The sequence below is a fragment of the Siphateles boraxobius genome, unplaced genomic scaffold, assembly GCF_051911475.1.
Source record: "Siphateles boraxobius isolate OS27281-9 unplaced genomic scaffold, OSU_SipBor_1 46, whole genome shotgun sequence".
In the NCBI taxonomy this organism is placed as follows: Eukaryota; Metazoa; Chordata; class Actinopteri; order Cypriniformes; family Leuciscidae; genus Siphateles; species Siphateles boraxobius.
Window position 1 is genome coordinate 9530605 of NW_027509097.1, and position 17123 is coordinate 9547727.

The 17123-nt window shown below is 39.0% G+C and overlaps 1 protein-coding gene across 1 annotated transcript; it reads left to right on the forward strand.

Annotated features, from left to right (window-relative positions):
* The first annotated feature begins 4680 nt into the window (after positions 1-4680).
* On the forward strand, positions 4681-9761 carry sh2d4bb (SH2 domain containing 4Bb). Its single transcript, XM_077200679.1, is given in 6 exon segments — positions 4681-6061; positions 7331-7490; positions 7663-7816; positions 8890-9028; positions 9114-9423; positions 9633-9761. Coding segments are annotated over 6 exon segments (1041 nt in total). The 5' UTR covers positions 4681-5904; the 3' UTR covers positions 9754-9761.
* The last annotated feature ends 7362 nt before the right edge of the window (positions 9762-17123 follow it).

A 17123-nucleotide genomic window follows, 5' to 3' on the forward strand; every position in this document is an offset into this window, starting at 1 on the left:
TTTTAATTGCATTAATGAGATCATATGGAGATTAGTTAATCTAATTAATTGCATATCCCAATAATTGCAGAGAAATTCACCCAAATGAAGGCAACTCAAAGACATTGGCCTATGAGTTAAGCATTAAATAGACATTACTAAAATAGGATTTAGAAAGTCAATATATTGCTTAATATCACTGAACATCTACAGCAATTAACAATTCTGTCCAATGTATACTTTTACACAGATCAATTACATTATCAATTACATTTTTAAACAATAACTAACAAAAAAATGTGTTACATTTTTCATCTTTCCCCAAAGATAGCTTGACAAGCCGCAAATAAAAATGGCCATCTATATGCTGGTTCCACTAAGGCACAGCTGGCGCTGATGACAGACTGACAGAGGCTTCCTCTGGAGAATGACCTGCAGGAGGTGAAAGGGGACGCGTCCTTTAAGGTAGCGAGGAGAAAAGCAGCAGGGTTCTTCTGCGACGCCAAAAAACTGATTCACACACTGTGAAAGGAAGGTTTAGTTTCAGACACTTACTGTCTCCATCATATTATGTAGAAAAGGATGTATGTGTGACCTTTGCAGTGTAAATGAGATCTGAATACGGAATTAGAGGCATCAAGCCAAGCACAGTGTGACTGCTGCGTATGTGTAGATGATTACCTCCCTGTCTTCTCTGTCTGTTTCATCCCCAGGTCAAATTGACATGCCATGTCAACCAGTCTGTCACTATTGTCTCTCATTTTCCTCCACTATCATTTCCTGCTCCGACTGAGCTGTTCTCATTAGCACTCACAGGAAGAGTCTACCGGATGGGGCTCGGGCCGGTTGGACCAATTTTGGCTGCAGTAATTATGTTTTGAGAGGAAGGCAAGGGCACAGGCTTACTACTAAGGATGTGTTACAGCACCTCACTATGGTTGCACTTAAAAACAGCGACCTCTAGTGGACACTGCTGGACACAGCAACCCACAATCCCATAGTTCCTAGAGGTAGACAGCTGTCAATGCAGATCTCCTCTGCTTCATCTTTCATTTTATAACAAGTGACTATTTTTTACGCTCAAGCCTGCATTCAAACACTCTATGACAGCAAAGATCAAACAAGTGCAACGTATGTGACTGCGCCGCATTAATAAACACATACCAAGTATCAATCTGGATGTGAGATACGCAGTGATCAGATGGAGTAAATAATCGTTATGTATTGGCCTCGCTCCTCCCAGTCCTCTACGGTCTATAAAGGCCAATTTGGCTTGACAGATCATCAGATGAAGATGAAAAGTGCTCCTGTTTTATTTAGCAGCTCTGACATGAACATCCAGTGCACATCTTTTGATAATGTTATGTACTGCAGTAGAATTTTTAAAAGCCACTGCTTTCCGCATAATGGAAGCGAGGCCCTCTCAGGTCGCAAGTCTACGGGGATGAGTGGAAAGCCGCGGTGGGTTTGAAAGGATAGTAAATATACGCAGAGTGCTGGCTGCATATTGCGAAAGGCTAAATGACATAATTAGTCTCGATCTTTTGCCCAAATTCGCCCACCACGAATTAGCTGCGTTAGTGTAAACACTGAGCTTTGGACAGGCATGACAGGGTTTTGTTTTTTATTAACAGCATTTGATAGCGAGTCTCACTGTTAGACATGATTATTACATCAATGGCGCAATTAGCATTTGTGTTAGAGTTCTGCTATGAATGCAGGAGCCTCTTTGACAGGTTTCAGTACATGTGAAAATATTTTTGCTTCAATACTTTTGAATGTTAAACGTTTCAGTTTAATAACTGCAAAATGCATTAATTTACTTCTACTCTCACATTTATGTTGATTGTCTTTCTTTCTCTATTCCTCTCATTCTTTATTCTGTTTCTCTTGCTCTCGTTCCATTCCCTTTGGCTAATAGTGACCAGGATGAATAAGTGACACAAGAATAATAGTCAGGAGAGAGAAGAGTAATTATGAGGTCATGGGGGTTTTATGCAGAACATGAAAAGTCCCTTGTAGAAATCACGTCCAAAGAGCGGCAGGGGACGAGAGGTGAAGAGAGGCACGGAGATGAAAATACTGACGTCAGAAAGACAATTATACAGAACCAGTGTTGGGAACGCTGCTCTTATCCGTTCAAGCAAATAAACTTCAGGTGAAACTACTATTTTTGTAAAATGAACATACAAATTCATACAAAATTGCCACCTCGTAACATTGTTACCTTTTCCTTAGTGAGATTAGGTTGATGGCCTACTAATGTTATAAAAAATAAAATAAACCTGCAAAATAACAACATCTGTTTTCTATATATAATATGTAATGAGTGTTTTTACAAAATATATATCATAATTTTATTATGCGACTGCGCTTGGCTCTTGAGAGTGCTTTTAAAGTCACGTTTGTGGTCTAAATCCTAAACCCTAGGTCTTCAACCCTGCTCCTGGGGACACTGGCTGCATCCGAAATCGCATATATAGTAGGCGAGAAACTGTAACTTATGTGATAAGATTAGTATGTTTGAATTCACAGTACTCATAAAAGAGTAGGCTATGGTCACAAAATACTTATTCAAAATAGGTCACAAAATACTTATTCAAAATAGGCCTACCCGCTCAAAAGAGTAGGCCAATGCAATTTTTGACCCAGCCTCCATCTCCTGCAAAGTTTATTTCCAACCTGCTTCAGCACACATGCCTGTGATTTTTCAAACCTTTCTGAAGATCTTGATTAGCTGCTTCAGGTGTGTTTGATTAGGGTTGAAGCTCAAATCTGCAGTGGGTCCCCAGGAGCAGGATTGAAGACCACTGGCCTAAACAACACCACTAGTTGGGTTTCCATCCAAACGTGAAGTGAATCTTTTCAATGTTCACAAAAAAAAAACAAATGTGAATTAGGTGAGTTTCCATCAAGTTGTTAGAGCGGATAATGATGGTATTGGTAACCTAGAAACCAACAGTAAATAAAACTCAAAAATCCTTTATTATTGTGGCTTGGTCAAATTACCATCTAAAAAAACTCCAATGCGTTTCGGCTACATGCCTTCTTGGGAGTTAAAGTAAATAAAACTCCATCAGCAGAAACAGACGATTAGTCATGTGGGTTTTATATTCGCTACATCAGAATTTATTTGGCAAATGTGTTTCCATCTCACCTTATTCGCATTAACTAAGTCAAAAACCACCTCATGCGTAAAAACTTATTTGCAAATTAAGGGATTTTTTATTATTATTTGGCGTTTCCAGCACTCGTTTATGATGGGATACTTCAAAATGCGCATAAAAACAGGGTGATGGAAACATAGCTACTGTTGGCTCTCTCTCGTATGTAGCGCGTTTAGGTTCAATTAATTCTAGTTAATAGGTTTGTCTTAAACTAGGCGTGTCCAAAATTGGTCCTGGAGGGATGCAGAACGCTCTATGGCATGGTGTTGCAAACTACCTTTTTGGACGTCACACCGCCCCTTTAATTTTTTTTATAAAAAATAAAATATTATATATATATATATATATATATATACACACACACATCAACATCACCTGGCATGTCTGTTAAAAGAAATGACGGGCTGAAGTGGGTGTGGCCTTTTGTTTGGGGGTGGAGCAATCCTTTTTTAGGAAGCAAAGCCACATGAGACACCGTGCCAACGATTGGTAATATCACTTTTTAACATGTTTAAATTGAAAAAAGAATGCACATTATGTGTCTAGTTGATGTTTATTATTATTATTATTATTATTATGCTGCCACAGAGAATGATGGGAAATGTAGTTTGGTCACTCAAGCCTTTCAGCTTATAAACTGGCTAAATGAGTAGGGTTTTCTGGCAAACTTTATATCTCTTCTTCATTAACAGTACACATAATGCATACAAACTACATTGTCAGCATTCAGAAATAAATTTATCCCGATTTGAAAATTGGCTTCCCACTCGTAATTATGACTTTGTAATTACCACTCGTAACATTCTTTCTGACATGACTTGAATGCACCAATAGTCAATGTTTTTACTATCTACTGATACTTACAGGAAATGGACACAAGAACATTATATGGGCGGAAGGAAAATGATCGAGCAGTTAGGATAATTCCCTCTGACAATGAGGACAGTGAGCTTGCGGAGGGTCATTTTATAAAAATTTCATGTAATAGAGGGTTAACTCCAACTTGCCTCAACTCAGCTGCCTGGAACTTTTTAGAATGCCTAGTAATACCTGTATTAGCTCGTTAAGGTGTGTTTAAATGGGGTTGGAGCTTAACTCTGCTGAACAGTGGCCCTCCAGGAGCAGGATTGGACACCCCTGTCTTAGGATATCTCTGCATGACAACAATATGCTTAAAACTGAGTTTTTTATGCTTAAAAAAAGTTTTTCCTTTGAGTTTTCCGCATACAGACAACACCATTGACAAAAAGATCCCCATTCACACGGATCCGCGAAAACGACAAAAAACGCTGTATTCGGCTGCCAGGCCATTAGAGGGCGATATTGAACACGTAATATGCATGTGCCTGCCATCATCGTTTTAACAGATTCGAGTTTTTGTTGTTTACACAGAGACCGTGTTTAAAAACTTGCACATTGAAATCCGTTTTCAAAAACTTGCACTTTCAGGCACCCAAAACGCCGTTGTCATGTAAATGAACGGCCAAAACGCATAAAAAGTCTTAAGCTTTTAGTTGAAAATGGTGTCATAAACAGCCCCTAAGTGGTTGTTTAAAAACCCATTCATGTAATTAAAAATAATAATTTGATAGAGGTACAGAATAAAGGTTCACCCTATTCCACAAGTATCCAAGATCCACCTACTTGATTTCTATTATCGACATGGGCGATATCTCTTTAAACATATAATAATTGACATAATATTCAGCAATAAGAGCAGTATTTATCGGGCACATAAGTAATAAGTGTGCCAATTAGACTGATGGCATTAAACAGCATGTGAACAAATAAATGTAACCACTAAAACTGAAAATGAGGCCACGTAAATTGTACTTGTCGAACCAACGTCCCTTTAAGGCAAGTCAGAACATTATTGTCTTCTCAAGGACTAACTAATGTCAAGGGTTAAAAGAGGGGGCGTGGGTGGGTCAACGCCATCTGCTAGTGCAGGGCTATTGCAATATGAGTTGCAGATGTAAGATTACACCATGAAAAGGTAGGGAGAAAGGGACAGGTCAGACAACATGCAACATAAGTACATAAATACTACTGTGTATACCAATTAATCTCAAATTTTCATGTCACAATCATAATTAGTTACACATTTTTCTCTCGTAATAGAATGTCTGTTTCAGAATTTAACCTCGCTGAGTAACTGTTTGCAAATTACTGAAATCAATCTGACATTTGAAGTAATTACTGTGACAGACGTGTAGCCTAAGAGAAAACTATTTTTAAATGAGGCAAATCATCTAAAATCACATACGCAGTTATAGCTTAACCTCAAAACTAACTGAAAAAAAAACATGTAGAACTGTCACACATATGTAGTAGTGTCAGACACACCTGGCCTGCAGAGTCACAGCAGGAGACAGATAGAGGGCGGAGAGGGTGAAATTAAACCCCATAAAGGATCTAAACGCAAGAACAAAACACCATTGCAGGATGTGAGTAGTGGAGAGACAGAGACCATACTCGGGTCAAGATTAAAGGAAGGGATCCATTTGTGATCAACAGTTGGCGAACAGAGAGGTATATAAAAAGGAGGGTGAAAGGAAAGAAAGTCTTACAGTAGTAATGCCACACTCAAGAAGAGATTTAGATCAGCTGTACATTACACTGGACAAACCCTAGGCCTTCCTCGGGCATTGAAGACTGATCCTTAGAGACAGACAGACACTTGGACTTACAGTCTGCAGTGACTAGAGACTAAGGTCAAACGATTTTGAGAAGAACATATACTTGGCAATCCGTCAGGATGATGCAGCAGATTCTTCAGGATATGTATATAGAGCCCGACCTGTTGGCTGAACTCAACGAAGAGCAGAAGCAGATCCTCTATAAGATTCAGGAGGAGCAGGTGCTGCGCTGGAACGAGAGGGAGGGAAGAGACACTAGCAAAGCTCTAAAGAAGAGTGAGTCCAGGGTCCATTTTGTACCTTTATTTGATCATGTCTACATGTTTTTTAATAAACAGTGGTTCTAAGTATTTTGTCATTTAAGCCACATCTAAAACTGTATGATGTATGTCTTTGCATCTGATGATTACATAAATTATCAAACCAAGAGGCATTAATTAGGGAAAGATAACAAGTATTCTTTTCAAACCAAATACTAGAAAAGAAAATTAGTTCTTGTCTTGAACTATGTGGTATTTTGATAATTTGTTATCTGTTATCATTTGTAATGCAAAATTTGGAAACAATTCCATTTAAAATATCATTCAATGCTAGATTCAGACATGACCACATCCAAAAATTTCCCCTGCAATGTTATGTCGGTGACTTTAATTGCTTTCACATAGGGTTAATATTTATGCTCACCAAGGCTGCATTTATTATATAAAAAATACAGTAATATTGTGAAATATATATATATATTCTATTTTATTGTACAGTATTTATAGCTATTGCAAATATTGTCTCTTGTGGCCAGTTTAATGCATCCTTGCTAAATAAAAGTAATTAATTTCTTTCTGAGAAAATAAATCGATCACCATAAGTTATTGTTATTTCTAGAACTGTTTTACAAAGAAATAGAAAACTATTTATTTATAGATTGTTAAAATGTGTATTTTTTTGCTCCATCACCAAATGAAATTGCAAAAATAATGATGGTTTTTAAACAGTTTAACACTTATCCATCTTCCCTTGTTCTGACAAATAAACAATCCAGCCTCAAACTCCGCAAGAACTATTCTAATGTTGCTGCTGGTTGGGATGCTAAAAAAAAACAGCACTGTGTTAAAAGCACAACAGAGCCATATAGTGTAAACACCTTTTGGGGAAATCAGTCTACTTGCTTATGCCTCTAAATATTAAAGGGGATTGGAGAAAGTACTTTAGAAAGTACATCTTAAAAAAAATCAACTTTAAGGAAGTGGTGGAAATGAGCTGGATTAGGTTTATATCATGTAGCAAGTGCATTGCATCAAAGGACATCAAAGATTGTGTCAGTGCACTGACAGCTAATGTCCCCTTGTGTTCAAAAGTTCCTCCATTATCTTGTTCAGTTGTCATGTTCCCGCAGCAAACAAAATATCCCAGTAGGATAATCTCTTCCAGCTTTGTAGTGCCGTCGGAGTTATTTTTTCTTTATCTTATCTGAATTCGGTCTGATGGGTCTGGAAAGTGTGTTTCCTCAAGCTATCATTTCACTGTTTTCCGTGTGGTGTCTTTTCTCAGGCGACCGCAGAGGCATTCAGTGGCTTCTGGGATCAAATGGACAGGTATGGGTATGGGTTATGGGGGAGGCCCCGGGGGACAAGCCCTTTGAAGACATTGTGGAAGAGCTGATGGAGGAGAGAGCCAGGAAGCAGGCCCAGTGAGAGGCACTGGAGCTCCGGTGAGAAAACAATGGGACAGGGGTCAAGGGACGGGTGCAGTGGGACACTGAGGGTGGGTGAAGATTGACAGATGTGATTCAGCTAAAATATGAGAGGGGGGTGGAGGGTGATAATGATAGAAGTACAGGGGGATAGAAAGTGCATCACTCAAGCTCTGCTGAATTTCCTGAGGCGTGTGAAGGAGGCAGAGATTGAAAAGAAGTTTCGAGATGCCATGGCGAAGGAGAAGGCTCGCTTCGTGGCAGAAAAATGGAAGGAGGAGACAGATGACAGAAAGGCAGCCAAGCAGGAAGAAGAGGAAGATCGCATTAGAGAGGAACTGAAGGTGGGTTTGGCTGGAATATGTTCCTGCAAATATATATGACAAAACCACAGAATATCTTATGCAACTTTTGAAAGGGGGACACAGTTCTAAACAAACCATTGAATAAAGCTTCATGCCTCATGTCCTCTTAGATTTTAAAGATAAAAAAACAAACACACAGTCACACCAGAGGCGTTTCCTCCGAGGAAACACGGGAGGCAGTGCCTCCTCAAAACAACTGGATGAAAAAAAAACAATTCACAATACAAAAGTAAAACACAAATATTTGAATCGTCTAAAGTAAGACACTGTCCCACAGCAAAACCCACATCTCTCTTGCCTCCCCTGAATGAAAATAACAGCTGAACATCAGTTCAAAAATAAACTAAATTCGTTACTGCATTGCGTTCTTAGTTATTAGTTTGAAATAAACGTGAAAATTCTTAAAACACTAAGTTAATGTTTTAATAAACAGAACATTAATTACATGGTTAATGTAAAAATACAAAATATAATTATTTTTTTATAGTGTAAATAATGTTTAACCAGGAAAATGTCAACATGGAGTATAACTAAGACATGAATTTACATTAAAAAATGTTTTGCCTCCTCCTTTAAGAACACCACAGCATGCCACTGACTCACACATACATACTTTATAATACATTTATGACCCCCCCCAAAATAGCATACAAATCTTGATCTCGATGGCTTAGTTGAGACAAAAGATCCAATAGTTAAGGGTCCTTGCATTTATTCTTCAACCAGGCCTTTAATTATGGTCTTACAATAGAGACTGAGGTTAATTAGGCTTAATTGCTATGTGTTCCATGTCCTGAGAATGAATTATTTAAAAGTTGGCAACCTCTCAGAATGTAGATAGTGATCTCTGAGACACAAGGCCAACATTTGTTCGCCTGATCTATAATAGAGTTGAAAGCACTGATGTTTGGGTTAATGACATTGTCCACCGAATTAATCATTTATATTCCCAGCTTAATGGCACCGAAAATGAAAAAAACTAAAGCAAGCTGCGGCCAAACTTCTGTGCCTTTGTGTTAGCAAGGGGCTGATTCTTTCTCCTTTTCTCTCAGAAATATGAGGAGGAAGAGAGACAGAGAGGCGAGGAAGAAATCCGCCAAACTCAGGAGAGGAGAGCAAAGGAGCTGTACATCTCTCTGAAGCAAGAGGAAAAGAGGAGTGAGAGAGATGACAAAGAATGGCATGAACAATGTGAGAGAACAAATGGAATGGGAACTTTGGCTGCCCTAATAGAAAGTAGCTTATTTCTATTCAAATTTCTCTCCACTTCCCACAGTGCAACGCTCCAAGGCGGCGGATGAGGAGATGAAGTGCAAGGCACGACGGGCTAGTGATGAATACAAGCGCCAGTCTCTGCGGGCTATCGAGAATGGCCTGGTGGCTGGACTCAGTGGCCTGTTCCATGAGACGCACCCGAACGGATCGGGTCACCACCGACAGCATTGCACGGTCATTGAACATCCGACCCCTCCAGCTGAGGCCAGCCATTCACCTGCCACAAGTGCTGGCCAACTCACTTCAGGTCATTACAGGCGCAGACAACACCGTTGTTACAGCAATCCAGTCACACGGTCACTCACTGAATGGTAAATTCAATAATCAAATCAATGACAATTGATCCCAACCATACCTTATGTATTTGTGTTGAGTGTGATATTGTATACAAAATTGCTTACATTTTAGACTAAACATACCACTCACATACTCTAGTCTGTATGCCAAAATTAAGTGAAACAACCACTGAAACATTTGACGGCCAACCACACATCATAAAACTGTTTTCAATGCCTTTCAGCCCAGTTTGGAATCGTCCACCTAGGCCAAACTCTCGAGAATCCATCATTCGCTGGTTTAAAGAGGAGCAGAGACCGAGACGAGCAGGTTATGAGCGAAGCAGCAGCATCATCGCCCCCTAGTTCCACGGTAAAGACAGCTAAAACACTCTTAAGGACTTTTCACATCTTACATCAGGGCTTCAGCACAAGAATCCTCCAGCACTTTGACCTCCACACAACATTTAAAAGAAGGGCGATTTCACGAGACAGTTAAAGGGCATATAAAATGGCGCGATGTTGAAAAAAAAGTTTTTTTTACGAGCAGTCAAAGAAACGCTCACTTATCTACTAAATTGGTGCCCTCATTTCGTTTTAAAACATTTTAAATCCTGCATTAACTTTTCATATGGTATTTTCATACAAGGTTATATATTCATTTTGATATTTTTTTTTACCTGCAATATGCTCTTTAACTAGAATTCGCTCTCACAGGTCACAACTTAATTCATTCCCTTGTTTTTGTAAACGTTGAACTAATTAGTTCCCTCATTTTGATTGAACAAACAAAGGGAATGAATTATTACAACGTGGCTGTGATTTAGTAAAAGGAGGGAAGAAATTATTAAACAGTACGCACAATTTACTTAAAACGAGGGGACGATTTAGTAAAACATGCTGGCATATTAGTAAGTTGTGGGAACTAATTGTTAATTCGTGGCCATGATAAACATTTATCCCCTCCATTTTTTTATCTTGAGTAGAAAATCAGCATATTGGAATGATTTCTGAAGGATCATGTGACACTGAATAATGGAGTAACGGCAGCTGAAATTTCAGCTTTGCTATTGGAATAAATTTCATTTTATGACATATATAAAAATATAAACAGTTACGTTCAATTGTAATAATATTTCAAATATTAGCCTACTGTATTTTTTTTATCAAATAAATGCAGCCTATGTGAGCATAAGAGACCTAATGGTAAACTAAACCTCTTTTAAAAATATTAAAAAACCTTACAGACCCCAAACTTTTGAACAGTAATGGATAGATAGATGAAAACGTACAAGACACAAAATCATGTAGGCCTATAAGAAATTACAAGCGAACGTGCAAAGCAAGCAAAAGCTTGCGAAAATAGACACATTGTGAGAACTGTCTGTTGACCATAGACTGCACTTCAAAAGGTCAGTGGCAAACGGGGTCATTTGAAGTTAGAGTTGAAATTGTTTGAACTTTAAGAGTCACATTAAAACGCTTGACCGGCGCTAGGGTACGCTGGCGCTGCACTCCACAGTGTTCAAATGCATTGGGGCAACGTTGACAGGAGTCTTTTAGAAATGGACTCACAATTTAGCTACAGTTTAGTGGGAACGAGCAGAAGTTCAATGGTTGCACTTAAGTAAACATCGATTAAATCGAGAAAATAATAATGAAAGAGACAGAGAGAGGAGGGAAGAGGCAGACAGAAAGACTCAATAATACAAAGCTTGTGTCAGGATGAGTGGAGCCACAGTGTGGCCTCTGATTGGACAATGATAAGATTAACGACCATCTGAATGACACTATTTGACCAGGAAACACGAGAACACTGCTAGCGTTACTCCAAGATCAGAGCACACCTGCACTTCCAGCTGCACTCTCACTCAATATCTCTCCATATCTGCCTCCTCCTGTCTGTCACTCTGCCTCGTCTCTTCTCTGGCTCTCCATCTGTCTTTTTAACTGTCACCCGTCTCCATATCCTGCAGGAATAATATCACGGCAGGAGTCAGAGGCTTTGCTGACCAATGCCGCAGAAGGCTGTTTCTTGGTCTGAGTGAGTGAACGGAGCTGGGGCTACACACTGTCCTGCCGCACCACCTTTGGATTTAAGCACTTCCTCATTGACGCCTCGGGTGATTATTACAGCTTTCTAGGCGTTGACCAGAACCGTCACGCCACCTTAGCTGACCTCATTGACTTCCATAAGGTAAGCCCTCTTTCCTGGAGTAGATAAAGTCCTGGAAGGTATTTAAGAGATTGCTAGCTAGCAAGAAATCGAACACGGTATGTCCATTAAAAGTAAAGTACTATGGTTACCAAAATGTTACTGTTTCTCCTAAGTAAATTAATTTTTAAAATTGATGAGATATATTTTGTCAAACAAAGAAAAAAGAAAAAGAAAAACTAAAAACACAATAACATTGGATAAAAAAAATAATAAAAAATTTACACACTATTGTATATACTGTCATTTAGAACTTTGGGCTCAGTAAAAAAAAAATGTTTGAGTGCGAAATTAATACTTTTATTCAGTGAGGACTAGGCATGTAACGATGCCCTTATGTCACGATTCGATACATATAACGATACTGAACTCACAATACGATATTGCGATACTCCAAAACATATGGTAAAATTTACTGTTGATTAAAATGGTACATTTGACATTACATTGTGGGTGTAAATGAATAAGCTTGGAGTTGTTGCTGGTAACCCAATGCACCGGACAATGGTGACACCTGGATAAAAAAATATTCCTGATTCTGAAGCTGAAAATACAGAATTATTTTAGAAAGAATATGCTAGATATATTTAAAATAATGTAGGCCACTTTTTAATGGTAACATAAGACATTTGGCATTATCATAACCCACAAATATTCCCCCATTGCATTATTATACATTATATTCAACATTATAAATAGTAGTTTAATGTAATACTAACACTAAAACTCTGAACATTTTAATTTTTTCTCACACAGTAATTTTAATTTTGGGTGAACTATACACAATACATATTGTCACTATCCATGGTATATTGTTACACCCCTAGTAAGGACTCATTTATCAATTAATCAAACGTAACTGTAAAGACTTATTTCAAAACCCTCTATTCGTCAAAGAAAATGTATGACAGTTTCCACAAAAATATTAAGCAGCACAACTGTTTTCAGCATTGATAATAAAAATAAATGTTTTGTGAGTATCGAATCAGCATATTAAGAGTGATTTCTGAAGGATCATGTGACACTGAAGACTGGAGTATTGATGCGGTTTCTGAACTTTTTCTGTATACTGAATACTACAACTGTTGTAGCACGACTGACAAACAAGCTCACAGGGCGAACGCAGAACCCATGGGGCATGAGGAACATAAAACGTGGCGAGCATACCAGTCCTTCCATCTGTGCGTTTGATGCAGAGAATTGATAGTGTTGCTTATGCTTAGCTGTCCCAGGACTGATGTTGATTTTGTTGGCTGATGGTCTGCTTTTCCTCCAGGAGGAAGCGATCACCACGTCTGGAGGAGAACTACTCCAGGACCCCTGCAGGCCGAAAAGCTCCACTGCTGACTAAGGAGGGCTTTTTATGTGAAACTCAATTTGACTATACCATATTTCTTGCATTTAATATATATTATAATATATACACTGCACAGCTTCTATTTGTTGTCTGCCAAGCTTCTTCTGTCAAATGTGAATGTTAATTAGCTTATTCGGTTTCAAATGTGGGTGATAGTAACGGTGCAGTCACGTCAGACTTTAAGTATGCAAAATTATTTTTGCCCCCACAAATATGGGCACCAGGATATGATGTCACACTCTAGGTCATGGATGAGTAATCTTCTCACATTGCCTCGTGGGATGGTAAAGTGTCTATCGTATGCACACTTCAGAATCTCGCCAGAAGTAGTAGGTCATCCAGGTGCTTTTTGCCTACTCTTTATGAGTACAGTGAATTCGGACATACTTCTTTTGTCACATAGCCTACAGTTTTTTACCACTATAAAGTAGAAAAAGTAATCAATTTCAGATGCAGTCACTGTCTGCCGGTTTAGCTTCAACACTGATAAAACTCAACTGCCTTTAATCTTCCAGTAATCCTAAAGACCTTGATCAGCTGGTTCTGGTGTGTTCCATTAAAGGGATAGTTCACCCAAAAATGAAAATTCTGCCATCATTTACTCACCCTCAAGTTGTTCCAAACCTGTATGAGTTTCTTTCTTCTGTTGAACAAAAGAAGATATTTTGAAGAATGTTGGTAACCAGACAGTTGACAGAAGCCATTGACTTCCATGGAAGTCAATGGCTACTGTTAACGGTTCGATTACCAACATTCTTAAAAATATCTTTTGTATTCAGCAGAAGAAAGAAATTCATAAAGGTTTGGAACAACATAAGTGTGAGTAAAAGACAGAAAATTCAGAATGTATCATAAATGTATGTGTGAGTCAGTGGCATGCAGTGGAGCTCTGAAATGAGGAGGCAAAGTCCTCAGATTTGAATGTTCTTTAATGTAAATTCATGTCCCATATATACTCAATGTTGACATTTTCTTGGTTAAATAATAGTGACTAGCCAATGATCAGCTTGGTCCACCATATGACTAACTTCGATCAGTTAGTAACCAGGTTCAAACCCCGGATACCAGCTTAAACTAGTCAACCCAGCTTAAACCAGCCTAAGTTGGTTTACTGGTCCTAGCTAGTCTCCCAGTCTGTTCAGGCTGGTAGAGGTTGTGGGCATTTTTTTTAGATGGTCAGACTGGGAGATCATATTAAACCTTCTTAAAGGGTTAGTTCACCCAAAAATGAAAATTATGTCATTAATGACTCACCCTCATGTCGTTCCAAGCCCGTAAGACCTCCGTTCATCTTTGGAACACAGTTTAAGATATTTTAGATTTAGTCCGAGAGCTTTTTGTCCCTCCATTGAAAATCTATGTACGGTATACTGTCCTTGTCCAGAAAGGAAATAAAGACATCATCAAAGTAGTCCATGTGACCTCAGTGGGTTAGTTAGAATTTTTTGAAGCATCGAAAATACATTTTGTTCCAAAAATAACAAAAACGACGACTTTATTAAGCATTGTATTCTCTTCCGGTTCTGTTGTCAGTCCGCGTTCATGAGTCCGCTGACGTAAGACGAGCTGACGTGTTATCTGGTGCGCCTGAGCTTCGTTTATAGTCTGAGGGAGACGCACGCTGTAAACAAAACAATCTAACTAACCCCCTGAGGTCACGTGGACTACTTTGATGAAGTCGTTATTGCCTTTCTGGACAAGGACAGTATACCGTACATAGATTTTCAATGGAGGGACAGAAAACTCTCGGACTAGGGATGGGCATTCGATTAAATTTTCTTAGTCGATCGTCGGGAGAATTAACGATCGACTATCGATTAATCATTAATATTTTTATATTCAAATTCATTATTTATTTTTATATTATATACTTTTTATAAATTAAAAATGCAATGAAAATACACAAATACAGCGCGTTTTTTCCTCGATTAGATCTTTATTACAAGATGATCAACTTGTGGCAGTAAAACTGGACGTTCGGTTAGGCTAAACTTGAAGATATATGCGCTGCGGTGCTCGAAAGCAACGGAACCTGCAGCTGCGAGTTGGCGTTCTTAAACAGAGACCCTCGTTTGTTCCAAAATAATAAATAATAAAAAAAATCATGTTAAACAATAACTTAACCAAAAACATAATAATACTTAGATCTGACAGGTTTTGTCAAAATGTAACTCAGAACTATCCAAGAACGGAGTCGAGAAAGAGGGTGAGAGAGATTAGCCTACCTACTGTAACAATCAATTCGGCTAGGCTACTTAACAAAGCCTCATAAAAAATAACTAGTAACTCACATACAACTTCTACACCAGTCTACTGATTTTTGTTGAGAAAGATAAGCATGTTGATGACATGATCTGAGGTCAGACGCGACCGCAACCTGGCCGTCAAGCCTCGTTTACACTTAAACCTGGCTCTGCAGCGCGAGTCTCCACAGACTGCGCGCGCACCTCCCCAAACAGACGAGGCGTTTATACTCGACGCGCTCGCCTGTGAAACACCGAATACCGCAATGACGTCATTTTTGCCGCGCTCACCTTCGCGCTCGTGCGGACGCGTCGAGTGTTAACAAGGCTTCAGTCCAGCCGCTGAAAACACCCGCTCTGAGGGGACTGACGTTGCCGGGATGCACAGGTACCTCCGCGCTAACTTGACCAGCCCGGGGAACACGTTCACTTTCCACTCACACTATGCAACGCAGCAGCATTAGTTTAATGATAATCGATAACAAATTAACGTGATCGACGAAATTCTTAATGATCAATAATCGATCGTCGATTAATCATGCCCATCCCTATCTCGGACTAAATCTAAAATATCTTAAACTGTGTTCCGAAGATGAACGGAGGTCTTACGGGCTTGGAACGACATGAGGGTGAGTCATTAATGACATAATTTTCATTTTTGGGTGAACTAACCCTTTAAGCTTTAAAAAAAAATGTAATTAAATGCAAAATAAAAAGCGATTTATTTTCAGCTGTACAGGTCTTCTAATGGTTGGTCAAAAAAATAAGTTGACAAAATAGAAACATTGGTCCGCAACAAAAAATGAGCAGTCTATCCATATGCAAAAGGGTTGTGTGACCACCTCACCATCGTAATGTTTCAAGAGCTAGTCTTTCCACCAATTTCCCAGCCTACACAAGTGTCCCTCTATGATCCTGCATGTCCCTGAGCACCAACAGTTACTGACTACAGTCTGACTTCCCGCACAATCACACAGAGGCATAAAGAGGATCAGGTTTCTGAGAACTACATGTCTGGCCTTGCTAACCTGCACATTGTTCAATGGGAAGGAGCTATTTCAGCTAGCAGTACCAACAAAGACCTGACAGACACATTGAACAGTGGAGTAGGGGTGCTGGGTGACAAACTACGATGAAAGACATCGGGAAAAAATCATGGGAAAGGCAGTTTCAGTTTACCCATATATTTCCAGTCAAGCGAGTGTTTTTCCAATGGCCACCAGCAATTCATAAGACTGTTGTGTGTTTATGTGTGCATCTTGGGAGGGAATAAAAAATGATATACTTATTGATATACCAGGGAGCCAATGACAGTCAGAAAATGGTAACAAACCCATTACACTTGACACAAAGGTCTCCTGCCAAGCACCAGGCAATGTAACATGATGCTGACATGCATTAAACTGACCCAAAGATCTTTACCGCACTTGCTTTATCTACAGAAAAACTTCTGCAATTACAACAACTTTAGAGCTATTGGCCAAAAAAACTAAAAATATGAAGGTGCAATGCAAAACTGGGATATTTCATGAGGGTTCAAAATAACAATATCTTGCTCACTAGCATAGATCTGTAGCTACCAAACCACACTGCAACTTGACTTGCTAAAGAGAACACAAAAATTGCTACTATCAGCCCATGTTTTGGGGACAAACCCCCATGTTTTGGGGACAAAAGAAAAAACAACAGTTTTCAGCATTATAATTCAAAATAATGGTGAGATAAAATGGGCGACCTTGGAAAAAATTTTGTATATCTAAACTTGACGAGACAAACAGTAAAAAAAGACTTACTTACACAGACATATCTTAGGCTGTTAGTTTGATTAGCCTGAAGTGTTTTCAGATGCTCTCCAATCAGCTTTCCTTCACCAGAATGGGCTACCACACAATCTCAGCCAGAAACAACTGAAAAGCAACCA